We start from the raw sequence: 21,744 nt of genomic DNA, 5'->3' as shown, positions 1-21,744 counted from the left end.
GGAGAGAAGTAGATAGGACTCTTGGAGGGCAATAAAGGGAAGTAGATCCTACTAACTGCTTAATGGATACCATTAAGAAGCCCACTCATGGGCCACTGGGGACATCTTACCACAGATTCTCCCAAAGGGCATCCTCAGCTTGATATGTGCCTCACACATTCATACTTTGCAGCTGGTGCCCTGCATGTGCTCCTGATGATGATGGCAAGAGTGAGCTTTGGCAGATGGCTAGTGAGCATGTTCCGGCCTGGGCAGAGAGCACAAACTTGAGCTTTACTGCCACTTTTGGGAAAAAAAGGGAAGCTATCAGCACTTGGCCCGGTGTGTTGCCAAGAACAAAAAAAAGTATAGAAGCTTAAGAATTCTGCCACAAGAGGGAGCAAGAATTGTGGAGCAGGTGTATCCATAGATGGTCTAAGAAAACCTCAGAATTCTCTGGAATTCTTCGCAGGGCTGTTGGAAGGTATTTCTCTCCTGAAAGCAAACTTTAAAGACTAGAGGAGGTGACTGCTACTTAAATGTGAAGACAGCAATGCAGAACTTTTAAGGAACATGAACAATCGAGGAAACATGACATCACCAAAGGATCACAGTAATCTTCCTGTAACTGAGCCCCAAAGATACAGAGATCTGCAATTTACCCCATAAAGAATTCAAAATTGCTATTTTAAAGAAATTCAATGACTATAAGAAAACACAATTTAGAAAAATCAGGAAAACAATAAACAAAATGCAAAATTTAAGAAAAATCTAGAAATTATACAAAGGAATTAAATTCCAAAGCTGAAAAATACAATGAATGAAATGGAAAAATAATGCAATAGAGCATCAACGTCAACCTTGATCAAGAACAATCAGTGAGATTGAAGACAGGAACTTTAAAATTATCCATTCAGAGGAGAACAAAAAGAAAAAATGAAAAAGAGTGAAGAAAGCCTATATAATTTATGAGATATTATCAAAAGAAACAATCCCTAAATTATTGGGGTTTCAGAAGGAGAAGAAAGGGAAAAGAGGAAGAACATTTACTTAAAGAAATAGTGGCAGAAAACTCTAAATCTGGGGAGAGATTTGGAATCTAAGTTCATGAAGCTTATAGGTCATCAAAAAAAACTGAAGAATTCTCTACAAGACACATTATAAAATTGTCAAAAATCAAAGACAAGGAGAGAATCTTAAAAGCAGCAAGAGAAAAGAAACTTGCAACTTACAAGGAACCTCCATAAGATAATCAGCAGATTTCCCAGCAGAAACAGGCCACGAGAAAGTGGGATGAATATATTCAAAGTGCTGAAACTTAAAAAAAAACCCTATCAATCAAGATTACTCTAGCCAGCAAAATTATCCTTCAGAAATATAATAAAGCCTTTCCCAGACAAACAAAAACTGAGGGATATTATCATCACTAGAGCTGCCTCACAAGTCATGCTGAAAGAAATTCTTTAAACTGAAATGAAAGAACAGTAATTAGCAACATGAAAACAGAACCCTATACAATAAACTACTAAAGGTACACTATGTGCAGATATTCCTCAGTTTATGATGGCATTACATCCTAATAAACCCATCGCAAATTGGAAAAAATCATTATTTTTAAAATAAATTTAATACACCTAACCTACCAAACTTCAGAGCTTAGCTTACCTTAAACATGCTTAGAACAATTGCATTATTCTACAGTTGAGCGATTATTTTGAGTTTTATCTCAAGAGTAATTGCCTTCCTCTTTTTTCTTACCAAAAGTAGTAGACACAGCTTGGTATTTTGTAGACATGATGGGAATTGAAGAAACAAACCACAGAATCCAAGAAAGTGCTGGCAACATAGTACACTGGACAGAATCAGTTTTTGACCCCCGTTTTTGCATGGTTGACTGGAAGCTGCAGCTCACTGCCACTGTCCAGTATCATAAGAGAGTATTGTATCGTATATTGTGAGCCTGAGAAAAGATCAAAATTCAAAATTTGAAGTATGGTTTCTCGTAATGTGCATTGCTTTCACATCATTGTAAAGTCAAAAAATTGTAACTCAGAGTCAGAATACTCACACTGTAATGTGGAGGTATGTTCAACACACAAGTCCACTATAAAGGTTAAAGGATGAGAGTATTTTTTATTGTGTTTTTTCCATAAAATTACTATAGTTACAATAATTTGTTAATGTATACACGATATTACAATAGGTAAATAGGAAAAAACAAACAAGGAGAGGTAGCAAAAAGCTACAGCTTTCATGTGTGATTGAAGTTAAGGTATTACTAGTGTAAAGTAGACTGTTTTGTGTGTGAGCCTCACAGTAACCACAAACCAAACCCTACAGTATGTTCAGCAGACAGACTTCTAGTCAACATGGAGGTGTAGGTAATGTGGCTTGCCTCATTGCACAACTACAGCAAAATTACAACTAAAATATAGAATAGCCATCACTCAGAACCATCAGAAAATTGAGCTATATGGAAGTCGGAAAACTACTGTGGAATTAAAGAAACCACATTCATCCAGAAGGATGGGAGGGGCGAAGACATGGAGATGGAGGCAGTGAGGCCCAAACCCATGTGTGGTGGATATAAAATGGAAGGATATCTCTGGAGCAAGAGATCGCCCTCCCACACCAAACCACCCAGCCCAGGGTTCCAGTGCCAGAAAGATAACTCTCCATAACTTATGGCTGTAAGAACCAGTGGGTTGGGTCAGTGGAAGAAATGGCAGGATTCTCAGGCCTTTCCTCTTAAAGGGCCTCACAGTGCACATGGACTTACTCAGACTCACTCCCTCTGGCCTCCAGAACCAGGGCAGCAGCTTGAAGGGCACCAGTGGCATATGGGGAGGAACTGAAGTGTCTGGCAAGAGGGCAAGAGCTGGGAGACAGCTTCCTCCCAGAGGGAACTGCCGACAGCAGTCATTGTACCTTTTCAGAGCCCTCTCCCACACAGAGCCACAATGTGGTGGCACCATATCTGAAACTCCATCAGCCTGGCTCACATGGTAAGCCCTGCCTCGATGATTACCTAAGTGCCTGCTCTATCCAACTTATGGCCCACCCAAGCAACCCTTTCACCCCGGTAGCAGTGGCTTTCCATATGAAGGGCTGGGCTAGGCTCAGGCTTCAGATCTTCCTAAACCCACTCAAACTAGCAACAGCTGAACCCAGCCCCTGTACCTCTTGCTCAATGGCCCCAGGCCCAGCACTAGCAGCAGCCATCTGCAGATTGCTTTATAGCTTATGCCAAGGGGCCTCAAGAAAGAACACAGGTGGAGGCTGACTTTGGCCTGCACCACCCAGGAAACCCCAAAGCCTGTGCGACAGCAAACAGTTACAGACCACGTCAGAACACCACCCAACCACCTCTACAAGCCACGGAGGGAGGTTGTTGCTAGCCAGGGGTATGGCCAGTTCTACCGGGTGTCTGGATTGGGTAAATACTTCCCATCGATCTACTTAGAGCAAACAAGACTCATCTATAAGAGGAGTGAGTAGTCAGCCCACACGGAGGGAGTACCTCGAGTATACAGCTTGGGAGATAGGGGAGGCTGTGCCACCTAACCCTACTCTATTAGGCCATGCTACCAGACACAGAGTCAACGAAGCTCTACTTAACATATAGAAACAAACATAGGGAGGCTGCCAAAATGATGAGAAAAAGAAATATGGCTCAGATGAAGGAACAGATCAAAACTCCAGAAAAAGAACTAAACAAAATGGAGATAAGCAGTGTATCAGATGCAGAGTTCAAAATACTGGTTATAAGGATGCTCAAAGAACTTAGTGGGTATTTCAATAGCATTAAAAAAAGCAGGCAGAAATGAAGGATATATTAACTGAAATAAAGAACACTTTACATGGAATCAACAGTGGAGTGGATGAAGCTGAGAATCAAATCAATGACTTGGACCATAAGAAAGAAAAAGATATCCAATCAGTATAGCAAGAAGAAAAAAGAATCCAAAAAATGAGGATAGTGTAAGGATCCTGTAGAACAACTTCAGGCATTCAACATTTGCATCACAGGGGTGCCAGAAGGAGAAGAGAAAGTGGGAGAAATTGGAAACCTATTTGAAAAGATAATAGAACTTCCCTGATTTGGTAAAGGAAATAGATATACAAGTCCAGGAAACACAGAGAGTCCTAATCAAGATGTATGTAAATAGACCACACCAAGACACTTCATAATTAAAATGCCAAAGGTTAAAAATAAAGAGAATCTTAAAAGCAGCAAGAGAAAAGAAGTTAGTTATCTACAGGGGAGTTTCCGTAAGACTGTCAGCTGATATCTTAAAAGAAACTTTGCAGGCTAGAAGAGATTAACAAGAAGTATTCAAAGTCATGAAACACAGGGACCTACAGCCAAGGTTGTTCTACCCAGCAAAGCTATTATTTAGAATTGAAGGGCAGATAAAGTGCCTCCCAGACAAAGTAAAGCTAAAGGACTTCATCATCACCAAGCTATTATTATATGAAATGTTAAAAGGACTTATTTAAGAAAAAGAAGATCAAAACTATGAACATTAAAATGGCAATAAATATATAACTATCAACAATTTAATCTATAAAACAAACTAAGCAAACAAGAACAGAGACAGAATCACAGATATGGAGAACATTGGGATGGTGGTCAGTGAGGTAGGGGTCTGGAGGAATGGGGGAAAAGGTAAAGGGATTAAGAATATGTACTGTATTGCTACACTTGTACTGGTAGGTACAGAGTAGGCAGAGAGGTGTTGAGAGCAAGTATAGGAGCCCTGGCTCACATGGCTCAGTGAATTAAGCACCAGCCTGTGAACCAAATGGTTGCTGGTTTGATTCCTAGTCAGGGCACATGCCTAGGTTGTGGGCCAGGCCTCCAGTAGTGGATGCGTGAGGCTCTTTTTCTTTCCTATCCTCTCTCTAAAAGTAAATCTTAAAAAAGAAGGAGGAAGTATAGGAAATGAAGTTGTCAGGAAACTTGCATGCATGATCCATGGACATGAACAAAGGAGGGGGGGTCGCCAGAGGGAGTGGGGGAGCTGGGAGAAAGGGGAAAAATTGGGACAACTGTAATAGCATAATCAGTAAAAAGGAAAAACCTATAATCGATTCATAAAAGATAAGGGAATACAGCACATCACCATGGAAAATTATGTGTTCACAAAAGTCAGGCAGCAAGAGAGGAAGTAAGGAGCAAGGGAACTATAAAACGTCCAAAGAACAAGTAATAAGATGGCATTAATAAGCCCTTACCTAGCAATAATTACTGTAAATGTAAATGGATTCGATTTTCTAATCAAAAGGAATAGAGCAGCTTGATGGGTTAAAAAGAACACAACCTAACTATATACTGCCTATGAGACTCACTTTAGTTTTATGGACACACATTCTCCAAGTAAGGGAAAAGAACAAAGGTATTTCATGCAAGTGGAAACCAAAAGGAAGCAGAGATAGCTGTACTTGTATAAGACAAATAGGCTTTAAGTCAAAAACTGCAACAGGAGGCAAGAAGATTATAATAATGATAATGATAAAGGGGTCAATTCAAAAAGATAACAATCATGAATATATAAACAATATCAGCAACTAAATATATTAAGCAAATAACAGATACGAAGGGAGAAATCTACAGCAATACAATGATAGGAAACTTCAAAAAATGAACAGAGGAACTGAATAGATGATTTATAAAGACATGCAAATGGCAGATAAGTCCATGAAAAGGTGTTCATCATCACTGATGATCAGGGAAATGCAAATCAAAACCACAATGAGATATAACCAAACCTCTGTTAGAATGGTGATCATCAAAAAGATAAGAGACAAGTGTTGGGGAAGATGTGGAGAAGAGGAAACCCTTTCACACTGTTGGTACAACTGTAAATTGGTGCAGCCACTATGGAGAACAATAAAGAAGTTCCTCAAAAAGTTAAAAATAGAACTAACATGATCCAGCAGTCCTACTTCTGACTATATGGCTGAAGGAGATAAGAGACACCTGTGTGATTATTCATAAAGTCCAAGGCATGGTAACAACCTCAGTGTCCATTAATAAATGAATGGAGAAAGATAATGTGAGATACACACACATACACGATGGAATGTTCTCCAGCCATGAAACAGAATGAAATCCTGTTATTTGTGGCAAAATCAGTTATGCTAAGTGAAATAAGTCAGAGAAATAAAATGTCATATGATATCATTTATATGTGAAATCTAAAAAAGCTAAACTCATAGGAAGCTGGAAAAAATTACTGTGTATCTTTTCAAATATTTTTCTGTACATTTATATGCATACACATGTCTAAACATGCCTAAATATGTAGTTTTGTTCTGTTGTAAATTAATAGGATAATAGTTTCATCTTAATCTGACTTGTGCTTTTATCCCTTGGAGATAACCTGGAGAACTTTTGATATTAGATATAATTCATTTTTTAAAAAATAACTGCTTCCTATTTCACATTACAGCTGCACTACCATTTTAAAACTATTCTTCGTATAGTTAGGTTTATTCTAGTTTTTTACTTTTCAAATAATGCTTTTAAAAACCTGTTTACAAATGTATTTTTAGTCACATGAGTCAGTATTTCTGTAGGATAGTTTCCTAGAAATGCAATTTCTAGGTCAAAGGTTCTGTGCAATTAAAGCTTCGTTAGGTTTTGCCAAATTACTTTTTAATTGTGTATTAAGTAACATTGAAAATTAAGTGGTGAAATTGAATTTGCAAATAGCAAGATGATTTTTTTAAGAAGTCACATTAACATTTATAGAACACAGTAGAGTATTAATAAATAAATGACATGAAATCATGTACACTTGAGTATGAACTCTGGGAGTTTTATTGGATGTTGCTTGTACATATTAAGTTAGCAACAAATTATTGCAAAATCCCAATTACTAAAATATTTACAGGTAGTAGAATTTTTGAACTTTTGTTCCATGTCTTGTTTGAACATAGAAGGGATGCCTCATGGGGACAGGCACGTGGCCTGCAGACCTGAGTTCACATCTTCTGTGTCTATGAGCAAAATAGCTCTAGACAAATATGAGGTGTGTCCAGGAAGTATCCAGCCATGTAGTAAGAAAAATAGACACATTTATTGAAGAAGATACAAGATACGAGAAACATTGTATATCGGACAATGACGCCTCAGTCCCCTTCAAAGTAGGCACCTTGGGACCTTACAGTTCTTCCAGTTGCCATCACCTGCTCTGTCATATTTTCCTGAATCTCACTGAGGGTCTCAAATCTTTTCCTTTTCAAAGGTGACTTCAGTTTGGGGAAAAGCCAGAAGTTGCAGTGCACCAAATTTGGTCTGTAGAGAGGCTGAGTCACCCAGGTGGTTTGATGTTTCACCAAAAAACCGCATGAGATGTGTTGGATTGGTTGTGGTGGGTATAATCAGCCAGGTCGGCATAGTTCAGGATCTTCATTTTACAGATGTGGAAATGTACTCAGTTTCATCTTTTTGTCATGAGGATACCCTGCCTTAGGATGAAACTCTGACTTGGAAGAGGATAGAACCCCAGGCTGAGTTTTTCTGTCTCGGCTGGTTTTTAACAGAGACTCTCCTGGACTATCCTTTCGTCAGCTTCCTCGGAGTCCTCTTCTCTGCCGGCTTCAGCTTCAGCCTGCCCTGCCCACGTCCGCCCATTCCGAGTTCAGTTTTAGCAAGAACCCTGTCAAATCAGTTCCCATTTTTTTGTAAAAGCTCCTTAGGAAAGGGGCTGTACTGGTTGCCTTATTACTACAGTTTCTAACATACTGCTTTACACCTAAGCTTCCCACACAGATGAGTTTGTTAATTCTAAATCCAGTTGACCAGTATTTACTGAGCATGTACTATGTACTATGTGCTAGGTACTGTGCTAGGTGCTGGGACACAGTGATGAATAACACAGACATGATCCTTGTCTCATGGAACTTACAGGCTTGAAACACAAATCTGTTTTTACTGTCTCAATCATTTAGGAAAACTTCCCATTTTTTATGTGCAGTGTAATATATAGTATAGCTGGACAAAGTCTCTAAAAAACTGCTCCTTTTCATTTTTCTATGGGTTAGGTTGTAAGTAAGTAAACAAATCAGTTCATTGCAACATAGCTGCTTCTCAAGGGAACTGTCAAGACTAGGCCTTGTTTGGTTAGCATATGAGCAGGGCACAGCACAGGTGGGGCCTTCTTAAGCAGGCTGACAGTACTGCAAGAACTTCCTAATAAGCCCACGTGAATTTTGCGTTGCCTTATATATCTAAGTAAGAGTCCTGATTGCTTGAATATACCTTGGGGTCTGGTGGCATAATGGCAAAGTGGTTAAGAACCTCAACACTGGAGCCAAAATGCTTGGGTTTGAATCTCTCAAAAGTGAACCACTTTTGAGCTCTCTGATAATTAATAAGTTACTTCTCTGTGTTTTAGTTTCCTTATCCATCTATAAAATGGGAATAATAACAATAATACCACCTACTGATAGTGTGATTGAGAGAATTGAGTGGAATATATATTATATAATGTATATGTTATATATAATTATATATGCATATATACTGTATTTTTCGGACTATAAGATTCATCCCCCCTCCCAAATTTGGGAGGAAAACGCAGCAGCGACCCTGTTCCTGCCTCCTGTGACCCCTCTCCACTGCTGCCACCCTCCTACCCACAGCGAACCAGGTAAGCTACATTAGGACTATAAGATGCACCCCTCTTTCCCTCCTAAATTGGGGGGAGTGCATCTCATAGTCCAAAAAGTACAGTTTGTGTATATATATAACTTAATTACCTCTTTAAAGGCTCAATCTCCAATATAGTCCCATTCTGTGGTACTGGGTGGTTAGGACTTTCAACATATGAATTTGCAGGGGACACAGTTCAGCCCATAGCAGTGATTTCAATAAACACAAAACAAACCTTTCTCATCAATTTTCTTAGCTGCACAATGGGAATTAAAAAATGATTACTTTTCTCTGTATATGATTATTTCGAGGATTATATGAGATAAATTCAAGTCAGTTGTCTAGCATAATTGAGTCATACAATAGGCACTTTGCAATTGTTAAATTTCTTCCTTTCCTGCATTTTGGAAAAGGAGAGAAATTCTGAAACTGCTTGATAAAAAAGAAGGGATTCAGACCTTACCTACTAAAGTGATAGGGTGTAGCTATTTTAAGTGATAGAGACCACTGGGGTAGCTGGGAAGTAGGGGTAAGGCAGTGGGGAAAGGGTTTTAATTTACTTTGGAATATGATATGGACAGGAAAGTGAAGGAGCCGAGATGGCCTGAGGCAGACTCAGAGGCTGGGGTCTGCTGTAAAACTCAGAAAGGCAGAAGGCCTTAGCCCTTGCGTGAGAGAGCTTCAGTGGTAGTGTTCCGAATTTTAGGCTGAAAGGGATCATAATTCAATTCCTTTGTTTTATGGAGGAGGAAACTAATATCCAGAGTGGTTAAGTAACAGGCTAAAATCACATACTTAGGCAGCTGGCAGAGGACTTAATCAACTTTGAAAAATTATGTATGATTGGGAGCAGAAGAAGATGGCAATTTGAGGCAAACGTCTGAATTCTATCAGACTGTCAGAGCTAAAGCTATATTTTACTCATTATTTTATCTCTAGTAACCAGGTAAGTGTCTGGCATATCGAGTTTGATGTTCATTAGGTCGATCCAAAATAAATAAATTTGCAGGGGACCTGTTAAGCCATAAATGTAACATTTTTGTCTTATAAAATAATGTAATATATTTATGAAATACATGGAACATCTTTAGTATCATGCTGAAAATCAATATACAAAAATATTATGTTAATACATGAGTTTCTGTGACTGAAAAGGTCAGTATTAGCAAACATATACTTAGGAATGCTCATATAGTACTGGTTTGAGTGTAGATTGTACAGTCAAACCTTGGAAAATGCAATATTCACTGAAGCCGAGCATACGCTCTTAGCCTACAGTCAAGTAGTTACTCTACTGTGTGTATATATATCCAACAAGAACACGGACATGTAAAATCATGTTTCATGGGTGCATTATTTGAAAGGGCTAGTAACTAGAAACAGCCCAAATGTCCATCAGTAGTAGAATGAATCAGTAAATTGTTGTATATTCACATGGTGGATATGATATAGCAATCAGTAAACTACAACTGTATACGACATGTGGATGGATGAATCTCACAAACATGAAGGGACCCAATCACAAAAGGGTATCTACTGTATGATTCCACTCAGATGAAGCTCCCAAAACAGGCAACGTTCTATGGTGCTAGAATCAGGATACTAATTACCTTTGGGCAGGTAGAAAAAGCTACTAAGGGGATTCAGAGGTGCTAGTAATGTTCTTTTTTCCTTGATTGAGCTGGACATGGATCATTGATGTACTTTTTTGTATTTATTTTTTATACTTAAATTATAAAAAGTTTTAAATATACAGAAGTTTATGTATTGAATTTTTACATATCATTGCTTAAGCTTAAAAGTAGTAGCACATGGTTGTTTTAAATGAGACTGAAACAGTTACCTTAGAATGTATAGCTGCTTGAGTATGTTTACCGGAAACTATATCTGCCTCCAAAGAAAAACACCTCCACCCAGCCTTCCACATTTTTTTGTTCAATATATTTCTTGTACTCTTACTTGCCATTTACATGTAAAATTGTATTCTTAGCAAGCAAAACGATACAGTATGCAGCATATGTCTCCTGTATTTAAATCTAAAGTTATTTCACATATAAAACTTCTAAGATATCAAAAGGAATTAAGCCTAGAACTATGCATATAACATCCCAATTTATCTTTTCTTCTCTTTCTTTCTATTTCATCTTTATTTCTTTCTATTTCTATCTTCGTCATCAGCATCATTGTTGTCACCCTCATGATATTATTCAGAATTGCTAAAAATATACACAATAGGTCTTAGGGAAAATGTAAACTGCTGGAATATGGTTCTTTTAGTAGTACATTTTTCTTTCCCAAGTCGAAGGCCTTTGACTCTTGAGTGTGCTCCCAGGGGTGTGTTAACCTTCCCCCACATCTTCCCCAAACTTCATAATTTCATTTTTGGGCTGTGTAATTGTATTTATCTTTTGTATACATAAATAAGCTATTTAAAAATACATTTTCTTTGGTAGCTGATTAGTTTTACACATTTGAATTGGATGATGATAAGAGGTCACAGGTCCTGTAATATTCCTCAAATTAGGAAATTACGTAGAGACCATACCTCTTTAACTAGATTCATTCTCAACTTGGAAATGGCCTAGCCTTCATCCTCCTCCACCCTTCTGCGAAGTGTTTTGAAGAATCTAGCTTAAAGGAATAAAATCTGAAAATTAGAGGTTTATTTTTCTTTAAAAATATAAACTGAGTGTTAGTATTTTTCAGACAATTAAGAGCTAACATTTAAGGGCTTTGGTTATAGTTCCTTTGCTGCTGATTAGGTATTCCTTGGTGGTGATTAGTGAATGTACAAATGCAATCATTTGGCAGGGCTTAATCACTCATGTGAGAGGAAAGTAAGTTACCCAGAAAGTGAAATTGAAGCTTGTGTAACTTCCATTAACCTTATTGTTTTAATTGCAAAAAAAAACCCAAGAGAAACACTTTTGACTAAATTAGAAATATTGAGTCATATAAGATAAATTGTGGTTTACAGGAAATAGAGAACCTGGGGAAATGTACAATCAAATTGCTATACTCTTTAAGTTATGTTTATTATATCTTTAAGTTATATTTATTATATTATCTGTGATACAGGTGGCTTATGAATAATTGGCCTTTACCAGGACAGACTTCCCAGCTGTCCCTCAGAGAGAGAGAGAGAACAAAGTCCTGCTTACACAAGTGCCTCTCCTTTCTTTGTACTGGATGGCCGAGCACCCACAGTTATAGCATGGGCAAGGGGGAGGAAGTATGTTTTTTCCCCAGGTTTAGTACTTTACTCCAGATGAAGAAGAGAGATATATGGCTATACCTTTGTATTTTCTACAGATCCTCTGAGGCAAGGGGAGAGTGGAATGCATCTATATGGGCAAAAGTGTTTTGGTTTTTGTTTTTGATGAGATGAATTACAGGATCCAAGTCCTAAGAGTGAGGCCTGGGGTGTGGGTTTGAGCAACTTAGAACAGTGAGCTAGGGTGGTGTGTACGGGGAGGCCGACTGGCTGCTCAGGTCAAGCATTATAGGGTGGCATGACTATTAGGTTCAGTGGTGGTTCTTCACATATGAAGTTCAAAGGCTCAGCTTCAGAGGCTTTCCCAGAAGACCAGCTTCTTCTTGGAGATTATTTTATACTAATCAAATTCACAATTTCTAATGTATAATTGACCCTTGAGCAGGATGTGTTTGAACTGGGCCCTCTTTTAAGTGGATTTTATTCAATAAGTATTATAAATGTATTTTCTTAATATTTTTTCTAGCATACGTAATTATAAAAATACAGCATGTAACAAATAACATACAAAATATGTGTTCCCTGACTGTTTATATTATGTGTAAGTCTTCCAGTCAATGGTAGGTTATTAGTAGTTAGGATTCTGGGGAGTCAGAAGTTATATGTGGATTTTCATCTGTGCAGGAGATCGGCATCCCTAACACCCGTGTTGTTCAAGGGTCAAGTATAAGTCAAAATGCTGTACCTGCTCCAGCCTTCCAGCCAAGACGTCTGGGTCTTCACTTCTAGGGTGGTTAACTCTCCCGGTTTGTCCAGAACTGTCCTGGTGTTAGCACTAAGAGCCCTACAGCCAGAAAACCCCTCAGTCTTGGGGGAAACCCTTCGATCCCAGAGGGATGTCACTGCATTTTACTTCCCTGAGCCACTAGCAGCTGCAGTGCCGGAGGAGGGAAAATGCAGTCATTGTTGCCGTGTACAGTCTGTTCCTGCTGGTGCCGGTGATAAACATCTACTGCCATACAAGCACAGCCATACAACCCAGGAGGCAATTTCAGGGAGAAGTGATGTTGCTGTATCTCAAATGTGCCAAGATCTGATGATCTATTGCTACGTAACAAATGACCACAAAATTTAGAGGTGTAAGAAATATTACTTCATTCTCTTCCCCAGTTTTTGTGGGTCAGGGATTTGAGAAACACTCAGCTGGCAGTTTTGGCTCCATCAGTACCGTAGTGGCTACAACTAGAACAGCTGGGGACTGGTCAGACCAGTCCCCATGGGGAACCTCTCTGTTCATGTCACCTCAGGGCCTCTCCAGGGCAACTTTCTGCATAGGCTGCTTTAAGCTCTCTCATGGCATGGTTGCCTCCAGGCAGTTTGATATTTACCTGATGGATCAGGATTCCAGAGCAAGCCTTCCAGCCGACAAGTAGGTGACATCCATCCAGCTTTGAATGTCACCTTGGATATTATTGCATAACAATATTTTTACCCTAGCACAGACATCATTTCTCAATGGTTGGAATGTCAATGGCACATATTAGGATGGAGAGATTATTGTAGTCATCATTTGCAATTCACCACAATTACCTTGGCTCCAAAATGCAGTTTTTCATTAATAAAAGTAGTGAAGTTATTACAATACAATTTTTCCTCATGAATTTTCATAAAGCAATTTTCATTTTGAATGAAGACAAAAAGATCAGCCTGTAAATGTTTCTTGAATTGTCCCCAAAACCCTTGCTCACCATTGTCTTACTGGACTGAATTTATCTATGCCTGTCTGTCTGTCTGTCTATCTGTCTATCTGATATATGTACTCCTGAAATAAAGTCAACTGACCAGAAGTTGTAGTAAGAGTTTTAGAGGGTATGTGTGATATGTCCGTGCACGTAAGCAGCCTGGGGAGGGGAGCGTGGAAAGGAAGGAGTAATTGGGAGGCGGGAAGAACATCAGTGGCACAGGATGACTCAGGTTGAAGGGAGGTGTTCACTGCAGAAAGAACTCTGAAGACTTTGATGGTTGGAGAGGGAACTGAAAGACGAGGACAGTAGCCATCATTTGGAAGTGAAAGGAAGTACAGAAGGTTTGTCTGCAAAAAGTCTAGCCATTGTTAATATAATGAGAACAGTTTGTACCACATTAGTGTAACATGGCAGCCAAGGACAGTGGACTGGAATGCACATGCGTGAACATTGACACCTTCACTGTACTAGTCAGTGGGGGTGGTAGCTACTGATGAATGAGCGTGTGTACTGTGTGGCAGTCACATTCAAAATGACTGAGTGAGGAGAACAACAAATCTGCATCAAATTTTGCGTTAAGCTTGAACGTTCCTCTGCAGAAACTGTTTGGATGATTCAGAAGGCTGCAGCTACGGGCACCTGGTGACTGGCAGCTTCATCATGACAATGCACCCACTCACACATTACCTCTTGTGTAGAGTTTTTTTGTGAAACATCAAATCATCCAGGTGACTCAGTCGCCTTCAGCCCACATTTGGTGCCCTGTGATTTCTGGTTTTTCCCAAAACTAAAATCACCTTTGAAAGGGAAGAGATTTCAGGCCATCAGTGAGCTTCAGGAGAATATGACAGGGTAGCTGATGGCATCTGGGAGAACTGTGTGAGGTCCCAAGGTGCCTACTTCAAAGGGGACTGAGGCATCATTGTTCTATGTACAATGTTTCTTATATCTTCTTCAATAAATGTCTCTATTTTTCATATTACATGGCTGGATACCTTCTGGACAGATGTATATATTGCAACCCTTGAGTATGATCATCTGGTTTAAAATGTGGACAATAATGTTCTGGCCCAACTGGCTTAGCCTGTGTCTCACTATTGTGATGATTAAGACCCATGAGTTATTCTTTTTGATAGCTTCCAGCTTCTTACTGCCAGGTAATAGAAATTGGGATTTATAAAAAAATGACAGTGTGGATGGATCTGGAGAACATTATGCTAAGTGAAATAAGCCAGTCAGAGAAAGACAAGTACCATATGATTTCACTCATGTATGGAATCTAATATGCAAACTGAGCTAACAAGCAACATAGAGAGACTCACAGAGAGCCGGCTGAGAGCTCTGGGAGTGGCGGTACTGGTGCAGGGAGTGAGCAAAATGGTAAAAGGAATCATGGGCATGGATAACAGTGTGGTAATTGCAGTGGGAAGGGGAGTATAAGGGGGACAAGTGGCAATGGAAAAATTACAATAATTTTTAAAAAACAATGTAAAAAGGTATGACTTGAACATAAAAAATGTAAAGCAGTTATATGGGGAATTTGCTCACAGCATTGTTTTATTAGCAACTTTCAGGAAGGCATGCGGCAAATCTTAATTTTTTCAAACTGATTTTTTTGGCTTGCTATATATTTAATATTCGAGTTTTATGATTCTTATTTGAGTTCTATTGCTTTGTCCTAAACTCATAATTTTGTTGAGAAAGATTTCAAAAATTAAAAACATAAGACAGCAGGAAGATTATAATTCTAAGCCATAACTTGTTTAAAAAGATATTTTATGTGTTTGATTTGTAGGAGTACTGTGATACGGTCCAGTTAGACTCCGGGGTAGATTACCGGAAAAGGGAACTTCCTGCTGCAGGAAAACTCTACTACCTGTAAGTTTTTTTTTAATTTTAATTTCCTGAATTTACTATCTAATAATAATTGGGAAAGGATGGGAAAAATAAGCAGGGTAATTATTAGATCACGAAAAGCTAGTTTTGAAGCCTGTGATTTTTAAAATACAAAATAATACTAACTTCTTTAGACTGCATTTTTTGCCATCCGCATTTGCATGATTTATAATGTGTGATTGGATGAAACCCCAATTAGCTTTTTGGGGAGGAGTGGTGACAGATGGCTAGAAAGTAATGAATATGCTCTTATAAGACATTCTAGTAATAAGAATATCTTTATTGTGCTAAAGTGATTAATTATTTGTAGACATATTCTGACAAATGTTCCATTTCTGTTCCCCAAAAATAGTTGTTTTATTTTGTCAGACAATCTGTTTGTGTTTATCATTGTTGATTGACTTCCATACATAACTATGTAAAATTTATATACACAAGTACAACTGGATACATTTTGTCTTTTAAGGGCTAAAACTTTCCTGAGTGGACCAATTTATAAATAATACATGTCTTCAGCACGTGCAGTGAATGCTGAAAACAAATATAGTTTGTAAAATGTATATTTTAGAACCTGAAAAGGAAAAGGTGCTTTACGGATGCACACTGTTGTTTTGTGTCTGCCGTCCGCCCATGTTCGGCACTTGGTAGGTTCCCAGCAAATAGGTCTAAGGCAGCGATTTTCAATCTTTTCATCTCATGGCACACGTAAACTAATTACTGAAATTCCACAGCACACCAAAAAAAATTTTTTTGCTCACTTGACAAAAAAAATAGGTATAATTTTGATTCATTCACACCAGATGGCTGTTGTTATATTGATTGTTCTCATTTTTTTATTTGACAATCTAAGGGAGAAGAGGTCAGTGCCTTAAAACACGAGTCAGGTATCTCATGTTTTAAAAATTCTAGCAGCACACCCATTGAAAATTGCTGGTCTAAGGGCTAATTGTGATTTAACTCTAAAGCATGTTTCCGCTAATTTAAATTTTGATGACAGTGAGTATATGAGAGGTTCAGAAAAGTTCTTGTCTCTGCCACCTTGGAAGCAGAAGTACTTTACTGTTTTTGAAGCAGAAATTAGCTAGAAAAATCACGTAATTAAAATTGCATACTTTACAGTGTACCAAGGGGACTATTTCAGTTTATTATTCAGATTCTGATGATTATTTATAGGAGGTTCTTCATCTGCCCTTAAGTACTTTGTCTTTAGAGTACTTTATAATTTTAAAAAACCCTTATAGCACTTTTTTTCTGCTTTAACTTAGACTCCCCCCAGTTTCTTCTATGTTTGTGTTTTCTGGACTTTTTATTTTTTTAATATTCACAGACTCTTCTGATTCTCAGCTACTTATTTTTTGATATTCCAGATGTATAGTACTTAGAAATTAATTTATTATTGTTATTCTCTTTATTTTTCAAAGAAGGTAATCCTTGTTCTCTGTTTTCTCACAAAGTGTACCCGTATGTGGAAGAATTCAAGCATTTTTCTGCTGGGAAGCTCCCTAGGTGAAGAGGTGGTCTGGGTCTAGAGCGTGATACTTGTTTCCTGGTGCTAGAGAATGTCGGTGGATTGGCAGGAGGTGGAAAGGCTGCTTTTGCTTGGAGCACAGACAGTTCTTCTTTGGCCTGCCTTTGTTACCCCTTCCTCTTCCTGATAAAAGTAATATAGTTCTAACACAATGAAATTCGGGTTGTGCTTAAAACAGGTACTGGAAGAAACAAACTCCAACGACATCTGAGTTCATGAATCTCTGGAACAGCTTTCTTAAAATATATATAAATTCATGTAATCCTCAAGGAAGGTAGATTTTGTTACAAATTTAACATCAAAAGGGCTTTTGCTGTAGTCTGGTAACCAAGAAGAGAGAGCCTGGGGGCACACTTTAGTCAAAAGGGTAAGGTGCCCCTAGGGAGAATTAGGAATTAAAATAAATCATCTCAAAAGTGTGATAATAATATTAGATACCAGGACAGGGTGCTAGGGATATAATTAATTGTTTTATATGGTCCCTTGGATAGAAAAGAACTTCTTTTATGACAGTGGAAGAACATTTCTTGTTTATAAATTAATTTCTGATTTAATTAGACTTCTTTTTACCTTGTTCTTACAGGGAAACATTAGTTATTCCCCGTAACAGATTTTAATGTGCCATGCTATACATTTTCCCATTAAAACGTGTGTTTATATTATTACTCTCTGCTTAAACATCTGGAATTGGTTCCTGAGTGTGCAAGTCCGACTACCCCATGTCAATCTCACTAGCACACTAGGGGCCTAAAAAGAAGAAATGGCTCGTTTCCCTCTGGGGACGCATCAGGCACTGTCTCAGAATTTCATATAAGCCAAATCCCATATATGATCTTTAACTAAGTAGAAATATTCATTAACTCAGTATATTATCAGCCTAATTTTCCAAAACCAATTAAAAATGTCCCCAAACACAATTCAGATAATATCCATGATTACCATAGATTTTTAAAAACTACTCCAGAAGTTGATGTGGAAAATTTTCTATGATTTATAACGTTGTCTGGTTCACACAAGGCATTGTACATTTGTTTCTAATCTATTTCATTTGCAGTTTTGCATCACATTCAATTTAGAAGTCCCTGAGTACCTTTATAAATAAGTTGCAGATGGCTTTTAGACTATCCCAAGAAGTTTTCAAACTCATATAAAACAGTCTCAGAGAATTTAAATTAGTAAGTTACAAGCCACTGAGACCTTGAGTGCAGATATCCAAACTTTTACATAAATTAGAGTGCCCCATGGTTGACTAGTTTTCATTATACTGTAACCACATGGTTGGTCTTCCCAGGGATGAGCACAGATCATTTACTCGCTGGTTGCTTGGTGGATTGGGTTCCGTAAGATAGACCCCTACGTGTGGAATATAGTTTGCCTAGGTTCAAACAGGTCACCAAAGCACTCTGGGCTTCCATTTCCATTGATGGGATGGGGGCTTGGACCAGTAATTATTTTGAACTGCCTGGTATTTACCTAATAGCCCCATCCATGCCGTCTAGAAAATATAACTGCTTCATACTAATCCTCTGCTTGGGGGCTGGTGGCACTAGAGGCTATTATTTTACATATCAATGAGCATCTTCTTCAGACAAGGAAACACTACTGTTGAGGGACATATCGGATTTGCCCCCGGCCGTTTTCCTTGTCACTTCTGTGAAGGTTATGGTTTCCTGGGAAGAGGACGTTTGATCACCTTGGACTCACCCTTTATCTGTCACTTTTCATTTTCCTTTGTCATTCAGGAGCTGAGTTACACAGCCTCCTTTTTCTAAGTCTGTTGAAGGAACCGCAGGTGGGATGGGGGGAGGGTTCCTATGTAAACACTCTGTCATACTCACATACAAGCTTCTCATCTTTAGCGTCGCCTGGGAGAGCATGTTATGGTGGTTCCTTCCTAGCTCCCTGGTCCCATTGGGGTGGAGATGGTGAGTTTTGCTGAGGGCTTAGCTGGATGCCTGCATAGGCAGTGAATTTTGTTGTAGGAGAGGAACTCGAGTTTGGGGGATGTCCTATTTTCTAGCTAGAAGTAAGCAAGCTTACTTTGTGTCTCAAGGTAGACATTGCCTCATCCCTCAAGGATTTTTACTACAAACACAACCTGAGAAGTGGTTAGATGCATTCTTGGCAGACTCACCAAAATGCATAGATGAGAGAGAATCCCACGGAGGACCACGTCTCCCAGCAGGTGCATTTGGCAGTCCTCTGACCTTAAAGAAGCCAGGCTGTCTTCCTTCACTTTATTTAGCTCCTAGTCACGGAAGTCATCTAGCACTTCACAAATTACATCAGAATACATTTTTCAGTTAAATGTCTCAAGGCTATTTCAGTTCCGTGTAATTGGGGACTATGGATCATACTGAAAATGATGAAAAATATGTTACAACTTTTCAGACACAGCCCCCAAGTTCACATATTCTTTTACCTGGCTAATAGGGTAGACTTTTATCTATCTTTAGAACACATTTTTTATAAAAAGTTTCTCCTTAAATACTTATACCAGTTTTTCTTTTAGCAATTGTTCTGTCTCAAGTATTCTCAATATTGCACTTGGGAAACAACTATTTCAAATAGGAAATCATCCCTGAAAATGTATCTTTGAACCAGTAAAAAAATGTTTGTTGGCAAGAACACAAAACTTCAAAGTTATGGCTCTGTTTTAGAAGGTCTGTGAAAACACAGCCTGGAGCTCATACAAACTAAAATGTACTTCCCACAATTAAAAACATGTTGTTCCTGTCTGTGATCTTCCCTGCACACACTTTTCCACTCTCAACTGAGAGAAACAGATCAATGAAAATTTAAGACATTTTGTAGCTCAATTGTTTTATCTTCTACCTTAAACTTTGTCAGAGATCTGTCTTCCGCCTGGAATGTTGCCATCTTTTGGTTCAGCAGAATCCCATTCCAGGGGTTTCTGACTCAGACATTGGGATCTATAGTTTTGAGTCTTAGTTTTTTACCAGTTAGGGTACCAGCTCCATCATTTCCTGTTTCAGTTCCCATTGAAGAACCTCTGAAACATCTGCTAGTAGAAGCAACTTGGCAATTAAGTCTAGCCCCCATCCTTTTGTACTGTATTTTGTTTTAGGTCCATGTACTAGACCAGGGGTCTAGTAGACTGCTGCTAGCAGGCTGCATGCGGCCCGGGATGGCTATGAATGCAGCTTAATACAAAGTCGTAAATTTACTTAAAACATTAGTGTATTACTAAGTTTTATTACTTAGATATGTCCGTTTTCTGTATTAGTGATCAAAAACTTGGGACCTGCTCGATGATTTTAGAAGATTATCAAAAGGACCGCTGCAAAATTAGGGTTATTATGTGAGGACTTCTTTGCTTATCTGTGCTGGTGGTTATCACAAAAATTAAGTGTGGATCTTTTTTTTGCTTATCAGTTTTCGTTAGCATTTGTATATTTAATGTGCAGCCCAAGACAGCGCTTCTTCCAGTGGGCCTAGAGACGCCGGAAGGTTGGATACCCTGTGCTAGACCATTCATAGCCCCTAGCAGGCTGTATACATACCCCATTGAAATAATTTCTTTCTCATCGTCTACAAAGAGGTTTTCTATGAACTTAAGCTAGTTACAGCCTGCCAAGCTGTTTTTCCCTTCAGGTTCCTGAATTGTCTCATGTATCTTTTAGAGACTTCTATATTCATAGCATTCCTATTTCTGACACTAATTTGCATGGTGTCACAATTGGAGCAGTGATGGTATTGAAAGAGAAATACCACATAGTTAAAGGATACAAAATTTATTTAGCAGCAGAGGATACAAGACAGCATAGCATATTGTCACTTAAAGTTGTTTTTCTAGCCCATGATTGTTCATTTGCTGACAAAGAAAGCAGGACAGGGATCCCATCAGGTCACCTTTGCATCTTGGGCAGTTGAATTGGGGAGAGTCTAGCTATGTGCCTGCCTGCTCACTGGGTTCCATTACCAGGTACAAAGCTTAGGACACGCCTGACTGCTTACTGTCAGTCAGTGTGAAACTAAGGTCAGTTTACCATCCTTCATCAAGACTAGACCCTAGGCCTTCCTGAAGTCAGTTCCTCAGAGGGCAAGGCACAGAATCTCTGCCTCTGGCAGTTAGAGACATTGTCTCGTTTCATGAGGTTCAAGCAATTGATCTCTCCAGTTTTTCAGTCTGGGAGAGGGAGGAAGACCATTGGGGACATTTTGATGTTTACAGATTAAGTTTTATTCCTTCTTAGTATCTTGATGCAGAACATACAGGTTTACTTACTTAATAGATAATGATATTCATAAACTAAAATATTTACTGATAAAATAATACGGTGTCTGGATGTGCTTCAGAATAATCAGTGTGGGGGAGTTAAGGGAAGGGGTAGGTGAAAAAAGATGGGACATGTATTCAGTGGGTGATTGATATTATAGGGTTTATTATACTATTATCTCTACATAGGTTTTATGTGTAAAATTTTTCATAATAATAATCTTTAAAGATACAAAATCCTCTCTTTTTTCAGTCATGCTGGTGAGAGTTTTATTGATTCTGTTGATTTTCTCAAAGAAGCAACATTGGTTTTATTGATTTTCTCCACTGCTTTCTGTTTTCTATTTCACTGAATTCTGCACACTTTATTATTCTTAGTTTGGATTTAATTTGCTCTTTATTTTCTAGTTTTTAAAGATAGAAACCCAAGTCCTTGATTTTTAAACATTTCCCCTCTTCTTACATACGCATCTTAATGTT

At 38.5% G+C, this 21,744-nt stretch overlaps 1 protein-coding gene across 3 annotated transcripts in view; it reads left to right on the top strand.

Moving 5' to 3' along the window:
* AFG1L (AFG1 like ATPase) overlaps positions 1-21,744 on the top strand; it is a 207,640-nt gene that overhangs the window by 128,323 nt on the left and 57,573 nt on the right. For all 3 annotated transcript variants that reach the window (XM_053664828.1, XM_053664827.1, XM_053664826.1), the window contains one exon: positions 15,396-15,478. In XM_053664828.1, the coding sequence (XP_053520803.1) occupies positions 15,396-15,478 (83 nt within the window). The remainder of the gene's footprint in view (positions 1-15,395; positions 15,479-21,744) is intronic.

This window comes from Artibeus jamaicensis, unplaced genomic scaffold (assembly GCF_021234435.1).
Source record: "Artibeus jamaicensis isolate MK-2021 breed Jamaican fruit bat unplaced genomic scaffold, CSHL_Jam_final contig_387, whole genome shotgun sequence".
In the NCBI taxonomy this organism is placed as follows: domain Eukaryota; kingdom Metazoa; phylum Chordata; class Mammalia; order Chiroptera; family Phyllostomidae; genus Artibeus; species Artibeus jamaicensis.
This window is presented reverse-complemented; position numbering and strand designations above follow the sequence as displayed.